The sequence below is a fragment of the Ornithorhynchus anatinus genome, chromosome X1 (genome assembly GCF_004115215.2).
Source record: "Ornithorhynchus anatinus isolate Pmale09 chromosome X1, mOrnAna1.pri.v4, whole genome shotgun sequence".
Taxonomy (NCBI): domain Eukaryota; kingdom Metazoa; phylum Chordata; class Mammalia; order Monotremata; family Ornithorhynchidae; genus Ornithorhynchus; species Ornithorhynchus anatinus.
In genome coordinates this window covers 91787326-91805097 of record NC_041749.1, presented here as the reverse complement: position 1 = coordinate 91805097, position 17772 = coordinate 91787326, and the positions used below count along the sequence as shown (strand labels likewise).

At 45.5% G+C, this 17772-nt stretch overlaps 1 protein-coding gene across 12 annotated transcripts in view; it reads left to right on the top strand.

The window, feature by feature from the left end:
- Positions 1-17772, top strand: part of SETD5 (SET domain containing 5) — a 106428-nt gene that overhangs the window by 68514 nt on the left and 20142 nt on the right. For 9 of the 12 annotated variants that reach the window (XM_029050370.2, XM_039910419.1, XM_039910420.1 and 6 more), the window contains 9 exons: positions 1638-1880; positions 2300-2448; positions 3063-3180; positions 4175-4284; positions 5313-5565; positions 7956-8039; positions 10377-10631; positions 11492-11812; positions 12258-12500. In XM_029050370.2, the coding sequence (XP_028906203.1) occupies positions 1638-1880; positions 2300-2448; positions 3063-3180; positions 4175-4284; positions 5313-5565; positions 7956-8039; positions 10377-10631; positions 11492-11812; positions 12258-12500 (1776 nt within the window). The remainder of the gene's footprint in view (positions 1-1637; positions 1881-2299; positions 2449-3062; positions 3181-4174; positions 4285-5312; positions 5566-7955; positions 8040-10376; positions 10632-11491; positions 11813-12257; positions 12501-17772) is intronic. The other 3 variants (XM_029050373.2, XM_029050366.1, XM_029050375.1) reach the window with 2 other exon arrangements.

Sequence of the window (17772 nt, the reverse complement as noted above, 5' to 3'; positions counted from 1 at the left end):
GACTGACAGGACCCCAAGGCTGTATGTTCCCAGACCCTGAACCTCCTCCAGCTGGCCCTGCCCAAGTAATGCAATTGTCCTTCCAAATGACTGAGAGGCAGCCATCCCACTGATCTCCACTGTCTCTTAGTATTTGTGTTGTTCTTCAAATGCCCTCTTCAGTTAATGTCCTCTGGTCTGTAAGCTCGCTGTGGGCAGGGAACATGTCTACCAACTCTGATGGACTCTCCCAAGCACTTAGTTCAGTGCTCTGCACACAGTAAAATCTCAATACTATTGATTGGTGTCTGACTGTAAAATGTGGAGACGTTTTGGTCAGTGAGCCATCAGATGAAAGGCAGTGATACTTAGTTTTCTCTCTTTCATTTCAGTAACATTAAATTCAACCAGAAATGGGAAGGGAGAATTGGATGGCAGGAATTTAATGCAGAGAAGCACTTATAGAGGGATATTTGTGAGCGAAGGAAAGCAATTGGTGTGGTGAAGTATCTTTCAACACCATCTACCCGAAGAAAGCTTTTTGCTTCAGCTAAAGCAGAGCTCTTGATAAGCTCAATGCTGATGAGGGTTCTGGAGTAGTTTTGTTTTTCTATAAAAATAATAGTAATAACTGTGGTCCTGGTTAAGCACTCCCTTTCTACCAAGCACTCTACTAGGCACGGGTAGATTCGAGGTAATCAAGTCAGACCTAGTCCCTGTCCCTCAGGGGGCAGATTTTGAATCCCCATTTTACAGATGCAGAAACTGAGGCACAGAGAAGTGAAGTGACTTGCCCAGAGTCATATAGAAGACAAGTGGAAATCCGGGATTAGAACCCAGGTCCTTCTGACTCCTAGGCCCTCGATCTATCCACTAAACCATTCTGTGTCTGTACTTGCATAATTGCCCTCACAAATTTTGTTACATTAAACATGGGTGGGACAGTCACATTGATCGTCTAGGGATTTCGTCTAGCAGTAAAGGGAGGAGGAGGAGGAAGAGGAAAAAAGGAGGGGAGAAGGAAGAGAAAGATAAGAGCGCATGCACTTAAGACTGCTGCCTCTTCTATTACATTCCAAAGTGCTGCGTACAATAGGCTCTCAATAAATTAACTCTCCCTCCTTGCTGTGTTGTTGCCGGTTCCTCCTCCCTCAGTGGGCAAACATCTCAATTAGTCTCCCCTACCCATTTCTTCTTCCTAGCCCCGCAAACATCCACCACACTGAGGAAACTCCTCCTCCATGCTGCATTGTCCCTTCTTACCTCTTCCTCCACCTCCCCCCAGCACACCCCTGCCAGTGCATAGAAGTATGCAGTACAGAAAATAATATTTTGTTTCCTCAAAAACTGGGGTGGGGCAATTTTGAGTAAATATGGTTGGTAAAACACTAGCTATGAATTGGCAGCAAACACAGTGTGGGTGCTCAACAAATATTAAGCTGCAAGCAACATATTCCTTCTTGAATAGGGGATTATTTTTTAATCTGTACCAATCTTTTAAGAAAACATTCCTTTTTGAGATGGGAAACAGTTCAAAAAGTCTAAAAATCCTAATGCTTTTAAACCTGAGGGCAGATTTTCTCTGGAACACCCCAAGTCAGAGTTTCATCCTCCAAGGGGTTAATTTGACCTATTTATTTACCCTTTGTTCTCTGCAGAATTCTCCTTCTGAAGCACATGCTCTAGATGAGAATACAACTGAGGGCTGGGAAAACCGGATTCGACTTTGGACCGATCAGTATGAGGAAGCTTTCACTAATCAGTACAGTGCAGATGTTCAAAACCTCCTGGAACAGCATCTAAATTCCAACAAAGAATTTGTGGGTGAAGCTGCTGTCTTGGACACCATCAATAAGACAGAATTGGCCTGTAATAATACAGTCGTCGGTTCGCAGATGCAGGTAAGAAATAATAAGGACAGGAGCTATAAGAGGATAGTGAAGGGCCACAGCACTGGGAGTCGGGTTCACAGGAGTTTTGGCAAAATTAGGGAAGAATTAGGAATATTAGCTGGTCCATCCCTAAGTGTGACAATGGATACTCCAAGTTTACTTTTGGAGATAGAATACAGGCTGCATAAGCCAAGTAATGATATTAGTAATAGTAGTCATAATAGTAGTTATTAAGCCCTTACAGTGTGCAGATCACTGTACTGAGCACTGGAAGAGAATATAAGAACATCATCACATATGTTCTTATGTTTTTATCACCTCTTGGGGGAACCGGTGTAGAAGGCATCTCTTTACACAGGTGGCGAAGCCTACGTTCTAATGTTGTACTGTTATATTTTGATAATGTCAGTTCTCACATTTCTCTACAGCTACAGCTAGGTAGAGTGACTCGTGTTCAGAAGCACCGGAAGACCCTAAGGGCGGCAAAAGACTTGGCATTGGACACCCTCATAATAGAGTATCGAGGAAAAGTGATGTTACGGCAGCAATTTGAGGTCAATGGGCATTTCTTCAAAAAGTAAGAACGACACTCATTGAACACGATGAGGGCTATAGCTGGGCCGCTGACTTGATACCATGAAACAGAAACTCACTTGACCAGGTGCTCTTGGGAGGGAGTTCATGATCCAGATAAGCTAAGACCTATTTATAATAAAGCAGAAATTGTTTAATGTATTAGTGATCAGCACTTTTTTTCTGAGCCAGGCACACCCTGCCTTATGTTTATTCCTTTAAAATAGAAAAGCACATGACACCTCCCAAGGTAGGATAATTCAGAGAGATGCTTCTTCTAGTATTAGTGTGTGCTCCTCATGTATTTCTTTAATTCTTTACTAATTACTAATTCATGTGTGCCTGTTATTCATGGTATTATTACACTATTTGCTTGTTGTCTGTTTTTTCATTCTTGATTCTAGAATATTTGTCAGTTTTAGTCTACTCTCTCCCCCATTAGACTCTAAGCACCTTGAGGACAGTGATTCTGTCGTGTCTGTTTTGTCAGTTTCCCCAGCACCTAATCCGGTGCTCTGTACATAGGTGCTTGGTAAATAATGTTGACCAGGATGATGGATCATGGTCTGGCTTTTGTACTGATGTTGGGAATTACAAGGATTTTTGTTGTGTCCCCAGACCGTATCCCTTTGTGCTATTCTACTCAAAATTCAATGGTGTAGAGATGTGTGTGGATGCCCGCACTTTCGGCAATGATGCTAGGTTCATCAGACGATCCTGTACACCCAATGCAGAGGTAAGCTTTCTGCGTATTAGAAAACTTCTCTTTTAATGGTTGAACAAACCATCAAATGGGCAAGCCACAAAAGCTCCTGAAGATGCCACCCATTTAGATTGCCTTCTCTAGATTGAAGGAGAATGAATGGTTTGAGAAATGAAAGGAAAAATAGCCAGGCTTTCATCATTTCAGAAAAAATGGGAAGAAGCGGGGCTTTCTTCAGAGGGAGAAAATGGAAAGGTACTAAGTGGGAAGAAGGAAGAGTATTGCAGGGGGCGGGGCGGGAGTGGTGGAAACTAGCTTAGAAGTGGATGAGAGTAGCAATCAGCAGACATGTCACATGCTACCTTATGGCCATCATGAAGCTCCTTGATTTTGGAGCTATTATTTGATTGCTGCTCATCAGTCACTGCACAAAGTAAAGACACTCAAACTTCCTGGAACTCAATATTGTTCTGTAAGTTTGTGACTCTTCTCCAGGCAGCTTCAGAAAGCTGGTCAGTTGTGGCTTCCGTCATTTCCGACTTTGTCCACCACTGATGGGGAAATTGGTACAAGAGAAAGTTAAGAAAGGACTTTGAGGGCCAAGGAAGCCTAGCCAAGTGGAAAGAGCATGGTTCTGGAAATCAGGAGATCTGGGTTCTAGTCTCAGCTGTGCCACTGGCTTGCTGTGTGCCTTGGAGAAAGTCACTTAACCTCTACGTACCTTCATTCCCCAACCGTAGAATGAGGATAAAAATTCCTTCTCCCCCTTCCTTTCAGATTATGAGGTCCTGTGGGGCAGGAACAGTCTGGTCTGATATTCTATTGATACCATTAGTGGCGGTAGTAATATAAGAATAAGGACCTGTCTAAATGGAAGAGGCTATTTCCCTCGTAATGATGAAAAGAATCAGAGTCGTGAAGGCTTCTTAAAGAACTGAGGCTATGGGCCCCCTCTCCCCCCCCGCCTTCCTTCTCGTGAGGCATTTCAGAGCTTCTTCTGATTTGAATCTCTGCCTGGTTTGTGAAGGTGCGCCACAGGATTGCAGATGGGATGATCCACTTATGTATCTATGCGGTCTCTGCCATCACCAAGGATGCAGAAGTCACCATCGGTTTTGATTTTGAGTACAGTAACTGGTAAGACCTCAGACGCCCCTTAAATGGACAACCTGTGTGGCTTTTAGACTGAGCTCTTACCCCTCTGCTCTCTCTTTCCTGCTTCTCCATCCTTGTAGTATTTTACACGTGCTTGTCCTGGTTGAAATCCACTTGGAACTGTATCTTCTGGACAGTTGATCAGGGTGCAGTATCAGCCCCACAGCACTTACATACATACCCGGAATTTATTCATATTAGCGTGCGTCTCCCCGTCTAAACCGTAAGCTCGCTTTGGGCAGGGAACATGCCTGCCAAACTCAGTTGTATGGTACTCTCCCAAGCTCTTCATTCAGCACTCTGCACTCACTAAGAGCTCAATAAATGCCATCGATTAATTGATAGTGTAATGGGGCAAGGCAGATTGGCTCACGTTATTTTGCAGACACTGCGATTGTACTGTCTGACATTCGGCTTTAAAGCCATAGCGAAGGTGCTTTGGTTGTGCCTCCCCAACAGGTATAGCTTCCGTTATGAGTGCAAGAGAAGCATAGGTAGAAAAGGCTTCTGCAAAGGTGATGATCGCCACAGTAAAAAATAACCTACATTTTTCACAATGTCTCTGCAGAACTGCTTGGTTAGCAAAAGTTACCAGAAGGGGTGGTGATAATAGTGCTCCAGCCTCTCATCTGACCCCCACTTTGGCCAGACAGAAGTTCCTATGGACCACCTGCTTCTTGGGGTCGGGGGCAGGGAACAGTATTGTGCCAGTCCCCACCTCCCAACTGCTTCCCCGAGCCCAACATGTTTAGAATAGGAACATGCGGCCGCAGCCCTGGTCTAAAAAAAGCACCAGAAGCATGCTGGGAAGAGGCCAAGAGCAAAGGGGAACACCCTCTCCTGGAGGTCAGTTCTTGAAGTAGCAGGAGTTTGGGGAGGCCATGGACCACCTACAGGATCTTCATGGACTATGTCTTGAGAAACACCGCTTCTGGAACATGAATGAATACTCATCATTTAACTGTTGTTGAAGAGCAGTGAACAGGGCATTTGTGTTTGTTTCTTTGGAGCAGTAATTACAAAGTCGACTGTGCATGTCACAAGGGAAACCGGAATTGCCCCGTGCAGAGACGAAATCCCAGTGCTGGAAATCCTCTACCTCCACCTGCTGCCAGTCTAGTGACCATTGGAGCCGAGACAAGACGACGGAAGGCCCGTCGTAAGGAGCTGGAGATGGAACAGCAGAGTTGTGTTGTGGATGGGAATAGTACCCAGAAAGCAGAGGAGGCTCCGGGGGGAGTGACCACAACTAGTAATAAGGAGGTATGCCCTTATTCGCTTATTTTAAGAGGGGGTGCACTCCAAGTCAAGAGCTCGGGGTTGCTCTGTACTCTCCATGGACCATCTAGCATCTCTGACTTCTCCATATCCCCATCTTTCCCTGTAGTAACCCACTATGTAATACTTGTATATTAATCAGGCATGCAACCAATGATATTTAGTAAGCACCTACTGTGGGCAGAGCACTGTACTAAGCACTTGGGAGATTTCAGTTAGAGCCTAGTGGGGGGACAGACTCCTACAGCTAGGAGGAAGCAGTAGATTATTAAGTTACGTACATAAGTGCTCTGTGGTGGGGGAAGAGGGAGTATGAGTAACCCAAGGGCTAAGGTGACTTGGAAGTGTCAGAAATGATGGTTGTGGGGGGACATAGGGTGGGGAGATGAGAGGTGCATCAAGGAAGACCTCCTGGAGGAAATGTGATTTCAGAAGGGCTCTGAAAATGGGAACATCAGTGGTCTACCAGATGTGAATCCATCAATAGTATTTTTTGAGTGTTGACTCTGTGCAGAGCATTGTACTAAGCACTTGGGAGAAAATAATAGAGTTCACAGATATGATCCCTGCCCTCAAGGACCTTACAGTCTAGCAAAGGGGGTGGGGAGTTCCAGGACAAAGGGAAGGTATGAGCAAGGGGTTGGCGGCATGGAGAGATGAGAACAAGGCACAGTGAGTAGGCTGACCTGAGAAGAACAAAGCTTTCAAGCTAGGTGGTAGTGGGAAAAGAATGAAGGTAAGTAAGGCCGGGCAGGGGGGCGATGGCGTGGTGCGTGGATCGAGTACCTTAAAGCCAATGGATAGGAGTTTCTGCTTAATGCAAAGAGAAATGGACAACCATTGAAGGTTTTTAAGGAGGGGGGAGATGTGTATGAAACGATGTTTTTAAAAAATGATCTGGGCAGTCGAGTGGGATATGGACCGGAGAGGGGAGAGACCGAAGCAGGAAGATCAGTGAGGAGCCATTGCAGTATTTGAGTCAGGATATAACAAGCACCTCGCTGAGCCAGAGTGGTGACCATTTGGGTGGAATGGAAGGGACTGATTCTAGAAGTGGTGTGGAAAAACCATCCACAGGATTGGGCGATTGACTGAATATGGGGGTTGAAGGAGAGGGAGGAGTCAAGATAAGGCTAAGGCTGCTGACATGAGAAACAGGGAAAATGGAAAAGAGGTGGAGGAGAGGATTTGAGAGGAAAGAGGAGGACATGTTTTGGACATGTTGAGCTTGAGGTGTTAGTGAGACATCCACATAGAGCTGTCCTGGAGGCAGGAAGAAATGAGAGCTATGGAGAGAAGGAGAGTTCAGGGGCAGCAAGGTAGTCTTGGGAATCATCCATGTAGAGATGATAGTTGAAGCTGTTGGGAGCCAGTGAGTGCTCTAAGGAAGTGGGTGTAGCTGGAGAATGAAGGGGACCCAGAATTGAACATTGAGGAGTTCAGTTAGAGGGTGGGGGCCAGATGAGGAGCCTGCAAAAGAGACTGAGAATAAGTGGTCAGAGAGATAGGAGGAGAGAACCAGGAGATGATTGTTTCAGAGAAACTGAGGCTAGATAATGTTTCCAGGACAAGAGGGTGGTCCATAGTATCAAAAGCAATTGAGAGGTCGAGGAGAATTAGGATGGACTACAGTCCATTAGATTTGGTGAGGAGATCACTGTTGACCTCGGATTGAGCAGTGTCGGGAGAGCGTAGGGGACACAAGCCAGATTGCAGAGGATCAAAGAACTCTCCTCCTTTCCAAACTTCACCCCATGGACTGGAGGAGGTGGGAGAGAGGTAGAGAGATGAGAGAGGCTAAAGGCTCATTAATACTGTTGTAATTTATTCTGTTATCTGTAATTTATTTTAATGTCTGTCCCCCCATCTAGACTGTGAGATCCTTGTGGGCAGGGATCATGTGTACTAACTCTATTGTTTTGTACTCTCCCAACTGCTTAGTACAGTGTTCTGCATGCTGTAAGTGTTCAGGAAATACCAGTGACTGATTGATTCCCTAGTGTAGTAAGCAGTGTGGCCTACCTGAAAGAGTACAGGCCTGGGGAGTAAAGGGACCTGGATTCTGATCCAGGCTCTGGCATTTGCCTGTTGCATGACCTTGGGCAAGTCACTTCTCTGGGCCTCAGTTTTCTTATCTGTAAAATAGGGAGGAAATCCCACGCTCTCCTACTTAAACTGTGAGCCCTGTGTGGGACAGGGACTGTGTGTCCAGTAAGCACTTAGCAAATACCATCATAATAATATTTTTAATTATTATTATGAATTATTATTTTTAACATTAGAAGTTATTTCTGGTCATTCCCAAACTGGGAGAGAAACTGTTGGTGCAGCCCCAAATTTAAGAATGCTGCTGAGTTACAACCCCTTTCTTTAAGGAGACAAACAGTCTGGAAGAGAAACCACGTGCGCAGAAAGTAGAGGCTGTCAGTGAGCAGAGCGTCCTGCCACAGAGCAAACGGGTGAGTACATTTCTAGCCACTCTTTTTCCACTGTCAAGTTCCTTCCTCATGGCAGCAGAATGGTTTCTCTTCCTAATGTCGCTCCCTCTCTATTTTGCCCTCTCCACCTCTCACCTTCTCTTCTTTCGAGTCCCACATCTCCAACCCAATGCTGCTGGGAAGTAGCATGGCCTAGTGGAAAGAGCCCAGGTCTGGGAGTCAGAGGACTTGAGTTCTAATTCCGGCTCCGCCACTTGTCGGCTCTGGGACATTGAAGTCACTTAACTTCTCTGGGCCTTAAGTACTTCAACTCTCAAATGGGGATTAAGACTGTGAGCCCCATGTGGGACAGGGACTGTGCCCAATCTGATTAGCCTGTAGCTATCCCAGAGCTCAGTACAGTGCCTGACACATAGTAAACATTTAACAAATACCTCTAAAAAAACCAAACCCAGTCTCCCACCTAATCTACAATACCTCATTTCCTTTTGCCTCCAGGACATCTCCATCAGGATGTCCCACCAGTGCATCAAACTCAGTACATCTAAAACCATGAATTGCTCATCTTCCCTCCAAAACCCACTCCTCCTCCAAACTTGTCCATCTCCATCGATAATGCTACCATCACCCCGCCTCTGAAGCCAGCAACCTTGGTTACATCCTCAACACCTAGCTGTCTTTCAACTCTCACATCCAGTCAGTTGTGAAATCGTATCTGTTCTTCCACCCCAACATCTCCTGGATCTGCCCCCTTTCTCTCCAACCAGCTTCCGCTCTTGTCCATGCTCTTGCCATATCACGGTTAGATTTTGGTATCAGCCTCCTCATGGCTGTCCCCGTCCCTCCACTTTTTCCTCCCTGCAGTCCTTTCACTCCACAGTAGTGCTCGAATCATCTTGTAGCATTGCTCAGCACACCTCTCTCTCTATTCCTCACATCTCCAAAGGCTACCCCTTCCCTCCCCATCAAGCAGAAACTTCTAACCATTGGCTTTCTCTAGCTCACCTGTTACTATTCCATACTCTTCACTCCTCCCAAGCTCACCTAATTGTACTTTCCGACTTTGGTCCCTCAGTGCATACTGTTCCTGCCTAGACCTCCCCTGTCTGTGCTCCAGACTGCAGGGTGTTCCATCTTCAGAACCCTCCTAAAATCCCATCTCCTTCAGGAAACCTTCCCTGATTTTGTGTAAATTATGTATTATAAATTATTGACACTGTCTCCCCCTCTAGTCTAAACTCGTTATGGGAAGGAAATTTATCTGCTAATTCTGTTGTATTGTACTCTCCTAAGCACTTAGTACAGTGTTCTGTACATAGTATGCACTCAATAATTACAATTAATTGATTGAAAAACTGTATGCTCATTGTGGGCGAGGAATATGTCTACCAACTCTATTTTACTCTCTCAAGCACTTAGAACAGTGCTCTGCATACAGTAAGAACTCAATAAATACCACCAGTTGATTAACTCTCAACACCCTAATCCTGTCAACCCTATACAACCTTAGTACTAATATATTTCATTCCTAGCCTCAGCATTTCCATAAATAGGAATATTTTATTTATATATTCAACTCAGCCATTTTCATCCTGTTATATTTGCACTACTTTCTTTTTTCCTGCTCCCGCTATTTGTGCATAATTCTGGTCTGTCCCCCACATTAGACTGTAAGCTCCTGGAGGGCAGTGATCATGTGTCTTGCTTCTACTTAACTCTCCCAACTGCTGAGTACCTCATCTGTGAAATGGGGATTGAGACTGTGAGCCCCATATGGGACAGGGACTGTGTCCAACCTGATTTGCATGTATCCACCCCATCACTTAGTACAATACCTGGCACGTAGTAAGTGCTTAACAAATACCATAATAATAATAATAATTATTATTACAGTCCTTTACAATGCAGGCTCTCACTAAGTACCACTGTTGATCATGATTCATTCAATCATATTTATTGAGCGCTTATTCTGTGCAGAGCACTGTACTAAGCACTTGGGATGTACAGTTCGGCAACATGATGATGGGTGATGAAGGAAACCAACATTTTTCATAGCTGGGTGGTCTTGAAAAAACAAACTCAATGCTTTTCATGATTGCCCCAGTTTTTTACTTTTCTTTTGTAAGTGTCTCTTGATGAATTTTACCACTCATGTTAGTGTTCAGCTTTACTAATTTATGGGAGATTTGTTTTGTTATTGGGGTCCTTTTTTTAATGGCTCCCTAGGGGACTCCATTCTCAACATCCTGGTTCCTACACCTTTTGGTTCTAATCAGCCCAACTTCCTTCTCTTCCTTTCCCCAATTTGGATCCTGATCTAAATGCAATCTCATTCCTAAACCTGTCTTGGTGTGCCAGACCCGAGAAGAGAGGAAGGTGGAAGCCATCATGCACATGTTTGAAAATATGGAGAAGAGAAAGAGGCGTAAAGAGCAGCCATTGGAACGGAGCAGCACAAGCCTAGAGGCCACTCCTCAGTCAGAGGCTCCTCGTCCAGAAGAAAAGAAAAGCGAGCCAGCCAAACCCGAAAGTAACAACTCAGCTTCTAATGTCACGACCCCTAGCGTGCCAATCAACAGTGGCATGAACACACGGAGATCTGCCCAGGCAGGGGTAAGAGGAGCAAACGCCACTTCATTGGTGAAGATGGGTATGGGTGTCTTCCCCCTCAGTTGTTTTGTTTTTTTTTTTTAAATTCATTATAGAGGACTGGTTACTCGTCATCTGGAAGTTCTAATTGCCACCTGCCCAGCCAGCCAGTGATGAGCTAGAAGGAATAAAGCTGAGATTTTACCTTTGTTTAGCTCTACATTTAGAGTGTATTGAACTGAGAGGTGCTTTCTCCAGCAATTGACCCTGGCATATGATAGGATCGAGGGTGAAAGGTAGCCAGCCAGCTGGGATTGACTCACTACTGGCGATGACAGAGGCTTTTAGACTTCTCCTACTGTTTTCCCAGGAAACTTTTGGGTGGAATTCATGTAGTCTACTTGTCCTCTGCTGAAACTCACAGTAGTACACTTGTTTTGGCCCTATAGGAAATTTTCCGGAGGTGAGCTTTCTTTTTTGTCCTTTCTTCAGCTGTAAATCTAAGTAATCCAGTAACCCAGGTAACGTTGCCTGCAAATAGAGAACCATACTGTTTCCCCTTCCTGTGCCTGCTGAAAACTCGGTGTCGGGGACTTGCCTTCTGATGACGTTAGCCTCTTTTACATAAACTGGTGAGCGGCCAAAGTAACTAACCCAGCAGGTCTTCCCTGACTCCCCTTGGGAGACTAAATATGATGGCTTGTTAAGTGCCTGTGTTTTTACATTTGACCATTCTATTGTAATTACAGGCATTTGTCAGGGCCTGTGTGTTTGTTTCATCAGTGGGTACTCAAGAAATGTTTACGGGAACAGAAAAAAAGGAAGGAGACAGGGAAGTTGCTGATAAGAAGTTTGATAAAATCTTAATATTGCTACCATTACAGGATGCAGCTGCAGAAAAGCCCGTCTCTAAACCAACTCCAGCCAAACCTTCTAGGCCTAGACCCAAGAGTCGCTTTTCTCGGTACCGGACTGGGTCAGCACAAAGACTGAAGCGTCAGAAGCAGGCCAATTCACAGCAGGTGGAGCTATCTCAGGTTGCCTCCGAGGAGGGAAGAAATGGCAGCTCAGTAACAGCGGCAGAAGTTAGAAGCATGGAGAATCAAGGCGAAAATAAGCCAGTGCCAGGGTCTGACCCCGTGGCAACCCTGGCTACTGGGACCCAGGTTAACCGGGCTGCATTCAAGTACCCCAAAACCAAAAAGGTGAGAGGTGTACCCAGCTTCATTTGGGGAGTGGAAATACCAGAGGGAGATGAGAAAACTTGAATCTTAGAAGCCATGTCAGTAGTGTCAGTTGGATTTTTAAGATAAGTTGCTTAGTTTGTAATGCATGGATAATGAAAAATTGTAGCAAACTGTGAAGTGGTTTAATGTTGTTAAGATGAAGCTTGTTGCCGTAGGCCAAGCCCTTTGGCCTTTTTCTTCAGCTAGAGAGCTTAAATATGAGAGTCTCACAGACTCTCCATATCCTTTTTGGCTAGCTAGGCAAAAGACAGCTGGGAAGTCGCTACCATGACATGGGGAAATCCAGTGTCGTTTTCTTCCACTTGTGGTTTTGTGCAGATGAGAAGCAGCCAAGTGAAATGTACTGATGATTCTGAGTCTTACCTTTGCAGTATTCACTAATGCTCTCTTTGGTGTGCCTCAGTATCTAGTTACAGAATGGCTGAATGACAAACCAGAGAAGCAGGAGTGCCCTATTGAGTCCCCTTTGCGTATTACCACAGACCCAACAGTTCTGGCCACAACTCTGAACATGTTGCCTGGTCTTACCCATTCCCCATTAATTTGCACCACTCCCAAACACTACGTCCGCTTTGGCTCACCCTATATCCCAGAGAGGCGTCGAAGACCCCTTCCTCTGGATGCCAACCTTGTTTCCTGTAAGAAGGTACGTCTGTGCTACGGGGTTTTCTCACCTAAGATGCCTTTAATCCTGATTTTCTGTGCTGTCGACAAGTTCTGATGTATTGAGAAGTCAGTGGAGGTAAGATTGGGTGTGTTCTGGATTCTAGTTGTGTGTATACATTGTTGTCTTTTCAGGCCTTCACTGGTTTTGGTCGAGTAAGGGTGGATAGGAATTGACGTTAACGGGGGCAGGAGGAATAAATGGTTGGGGTGCATGGAGGGCGGGGGTGGGGCGGCGAGAGAGAAAGAGGTGTCATTTGGCTTTTTCTCAATTATGTGCAAAATGGCGCCAAATTCTGCTCAGTAGGTGAAACACTAGGGTTTGGCTGTCAGTGAATTCAGTCGTCGTCTTGCCTGAAGGCGATGAGAAGAAACTACCCACTTGGGATTTGTGAGGTGTTGATTGTCTGACCCTTGGTGGCCTTGACTTGGCTGTCCTTTGGGAGGGTCCTCCAGTGCCTATGTTAGGCTATTAGGAAAGGTCCTCCCTTCTCCCACCTCTCGGCTACTTAATGTAGCCAGAGCTGCGTCTGTTTTGAGTCTAGCAGAGCCAGTGTTTGTGGATCCTCGGGGGGTCTTTGAGGGAGCCTTTTTGGTCTATGTATTGCTCTTTAGGGATTCCCCATAGGCTCAGTCCTGTTATACCACCTGACACTTCTCTGAGGTTGTTCCATTGAATGTCCTTTACCTTTTCCCAGACAGTCTTTTCCGGTCCTGTGAAGCAGAGGCCCTATCCTGCAACTCTCTTGTCTCAGATCCAGGTTTCCCTGTTCTCCATATACACTTATCCCCACGTCTTCATCTTCTCCCTCCTCATTTCCCTATGCTTGAGGGATTCCCTTTTCTCAGATCCAGGTTTCCCTATTTTGCATATATACTTTAACCCCTCATTTTCCCCTCCTCACCTTTCCCCCTCCCCACACTCAGTGGTACCCCCATTACTTTCTACCACCTGTAGACTTGAAACTGGGAAGTGAAGTTGGAAGCCCAACGCTGGAGGTCGGTCTCCCTTTATTGCACCAGCTGCAATATGTCTGGATATCTGTCCTTAAAGTCGGTTTCACATGTGGGCACCCTGTACAAGGAGCACCTGGCTCTCAGAGGATGGTTATGTTCTCTACAGGCCAGAGTGGCTGAACTGGAGGAACTGAAGGAGACAAAGAAGTTAATTGACATGGTGGAACAATCCTACAGCAGGCCTCTGTTTGCCAAGGGAAGAGCAGTATCCTGTTGGAATGGAGCTAGAAAACTATATAGAATCAGGCATGTCCAACTCAGTCCTGTGGAGGGGGTCATATGTCACATGTGCTTCACATTCAAATGCAAGATGGGCATTCCCAGCTGCAAATTACTAAAAAAAAAAAAAAGGCTTAGCAGCCCAAGGAAGAGAAGTGAAACTGGTGGGTAGAACAGTGATAGTAGACGGAAAGAACTCCCATGGAGTGGGGACGATAGTCCAAGATTGGAAGCGAGAAGAAGGTACTGGTCTGCTGTGTGACCTTGGGCAAGCCTCTTCACTTCTCTGTGCCTCAGTTCCCTCATCGATAAAATAGGGATTAAGACTGTGAGCCCACATGGGACAGGGACTGTCTCCAACTCGATTGCTTATATCCACCCCAGCACTCAGTACAGTGCCTGGCACATAACACTTACCAAATACCACAATCATTCATTCATTCAATAGTATTTATTGAGTGCTTACTATGTGCAGAGCACTGTACTAAATGCTTGGAATGTACAATCACGGGCTCACAGTCTAATCGGGGGAGACAGATGGCAGAGCAAAACAGAATGAGACAAAAGCAAGACAACATTATCACGATAAATAGAATCAAGGGGATGTACACCTCATTAACAAAATAAATAGGGTAATAAATAATCTATACAAATAAGCACAGTGCTTAGGGGAGGGAGGAGGGGGAGGAGCAGAAGGTGGGGTGGGGAGAGGAGGGGGAGCAGAGGGAAAGGGGGCTCAGCTGAGGGGAGGTGAAGGGGAAAGGGGGAGGATTATTATGGTAATAGAGGGGAAGAGATGCACAAACACTCAGTTTGATTTTCCCCTTGAGCAGCAACAACCACAGCATTGATAACAGGAGGTGGGCGGGGAAAGGGAGAAGGAGAAGGGAGGGTCCCGCCCTCGTGTTCTGACGAGCTTCAGGCCAAAAGAAAGACTTGATGGTGTTGCTGCTGCTGCTCTCCTGTTTCCAATGTGCAGGAACTGTGCGCAGAGTAGCCCCTGGAACACTGGAAACCCCTGGGGAGCGGTGGCACAGAGTGGGAGCTGAGCTGCCAAAGGTGGGGGATGGGTCCCATGACTCCATCTTCCTCTCTTCCTGCTTCTGGGCTCAGGTGTCTTCCGAGCCACACAAAACGGCACAGGGGATCCTCTGGCCTGTGCACCATAAATTTGGTGTGCCTGCTTTAGATCAGGCCCTTTCTGCAGCTGATGTTCACCAGGTCTTCTGCTACCCAGGATATTTCTACAGGGAAGAGTGCCCCCACCCCCCAAAGACTAGGCTGAAGCTGAGCCAGGAGAGGTACATGGTGATAGCCGTGTCATAGGAAAGTGTAGAACAGAGGTCTAGGAAGCCAAATTTAATGCCTCAGGCAGGAGCTTCAAGTCCAGGACTTCCAGGGCAGCATTATCTGCATGCTGCCGGTTCCCCCACCTGCGTGACCCAAGAGGCAAACAGAGCCCCAGAGTCTTGAAGCGTGGATCAGTCGAGGGTGCACTTTTTGGAAAGATGGCACTTGTTCAGCAGTGACAGATCCCACCATAAAAAACCCAGAAGACACCAAAAATTCAAAATGTGTTAGAGCAAGCTTTAAACTGAAAAATTGGAGTGGTGGAAAAGGGGCAGGTAGAGAGTGACACATCCCCTGCAAGGGATGTTGTTCAAAGACATGGAAATGCTAGGGATGTCTGAAAGGAGCCCAGTGGAGATTTGAGGTGAATGAGGAGGGCAAATCACGTTGTCCATCAAAACAAAAAAATTGGCAAAAAAAAAAAAAAACCACCCCAAAACAAACACTCAATGCCCAAAACATAAAATGGGTGCATTGGAATACTTGGCAGCTAGTAAGGACAATTGGCTGCTCTGAGACTTGTCGGAAGGGGATGGCACCATCCCTGGTTGTCTGATGCCAACCGGGAGAGTGAGAATCCTGAGTTTTAAAGGGCCCCTCAAACTCTAGCCTATCCAGGAAAAGTCCCCTGCTTATTGTTTCCTTGTACAGTGCTTGATCTTTTGAGATCAGTGTGGAAAATGATGAGGAGCAACTTCGCCTAGTGGAAAGAGTATGGGGCCTAGGAGTCAGAGGACCTGGGTTCTCATCCTGGCTGTGCCAGTTGATTGCTGCGTGACCTTAGGCAAGTCACTTCACTTCTCTGTGCCTCAGTTTCCTCATCTATATCAGTGGCATTTATTGAGCGCTTATTTTGTGCAGAGCACTGTCCTAAGCACTTGGGAGAGTACTATACAATAGAGTAGGTAGACGCGTTCCCTGCCCCCAGTGAGCTTACAGTCTAGAAATTCAGTATCAGTTCTCCCTCCTACTTTATCTGTGAGCCCCATGTGGGACAGGAAGTATGTCTGACTTGATTAAACTCCAGTGCTTAGAACAGTGCTTGACATATAGTAAGTGCTTAACAGATGCCATAATAAAAAGGCGGGAGTGGAGCGGGGGATGCGGGGAGAGAAAGGACCCAGTTCTGTCGGAGTATAAAGTCTTTAAGAAAGATAGGAATGAGCAGGAAGGTGAGAGTCATTCTGTGGCACTGAATGTGTGAGGAGCAATGTAAATAATAATGATATAAAATTTTTACAAGTTGAGCGTATTACAGAATCCCTATGAGTATACATTGTATAGTAAACAAAAATACTTAAGACTGACCAGGTTAAGGAAATATACCAGGAAATTTTAGGTGTGATTGGGGAGGTTACAAAACAGGGGCTGGTAGTAATAATAAAAACAGTGATGGTATTTTTTTTAAGTGCTAGGTGTTAAGCATTGGGGTAGTCATAAGATTAACCAGATTGGTCACAATCCCTGTCTGTCTGGGCTCACAGTCTAGGAGGGAAGGAGAACAGGCACTTTATCCCCATTTTACAGATGAGGAGACAGAGGCACAAGGTCCTGCCCAAGGTCACACAGCAGGCAAGTGGCAGAGCCAGGACTAGAACCCAGGTCTCTTGACTTCCAGTCCCAAGCTCTTTCTGTTGGCCACGCAGCTGCTCATAATAATAGTGGCCATAGTAACAGTGGGAGATTTTAATTATCCTTCTAAAGATTGTCTGAATACCTTCTTGGGATGAGACGAAGAGGTAAGGTTCTTGGAAAGGAGAAATTACTTTTCTGAAGCAACTAGCCTTACACTCTCAAGAGAAGATGATATTCTCGATTTAATTCAGAGTAACGAACAGGGCTTGATGCAGAAAGAATATACGGGAAAAAGCTGCTCTCTGTAAGGATCATAACATGAATACATTTAGCATTCATGCCGGAGAGACAGTGCCAAAGAAAACAAACCCAAGGACATAAAATTATAGAAAAGAACCAGGATAGAGCATGAATCTTAGGGGAAAGATGAAAGGAGTAGGTAACAACAAAAAAACCCAAAGAAATCAGCCTGAAAGCTGTTTAAATGCACCATGTTAGAAGCCCAGGTAAAATGGGTGCCAGAGAACAACAACAAAAATAAAAGCAGGTGGTTCAACAGGGGCCCTGCCTGGCTTGGCAAAGTAAAAGAATCGTCAAAGGGAAAAAGTCATCCTTTAAAAAGCCAGAACATTCACCTGAGTAAGGTGACTATGCAACCCCATAAAGAGTACCAGCTGAGTGAGGCTTAACATCAGTCCAAAGGGGGTTTGGAGAGTATCTTGACACAAATACCAAAGCTAAAAATAATCATTAGTACAGTCTTTGTTAAGCTCTTACTATGTGTCAAGCACTGTTCTAAGTGCTGGGGCAGATACAATTTAATCAGATCAGACAAGGGGCTCCCAGTCAGAGGAGAGAGAACAAATCCTACAGTCTAAGAAGGAGAGCTAATGAAAGCTAATAAAAGATTTTTCAAATGTATGGAAAACAGGAAGTCATTGGGTCCACTTAGCAGTCATGGTATCAGAGGTGTCCTCAGGGATTCACGTGAGATAGCTGAGCCACTCTCAAGTTCAGTCTTTTCTGAGGAAGATGCTAATAGAGGTGCTTCCCGTGCTCAAACTGGATTTCATAGCCGACGGGGGAGCTGGATC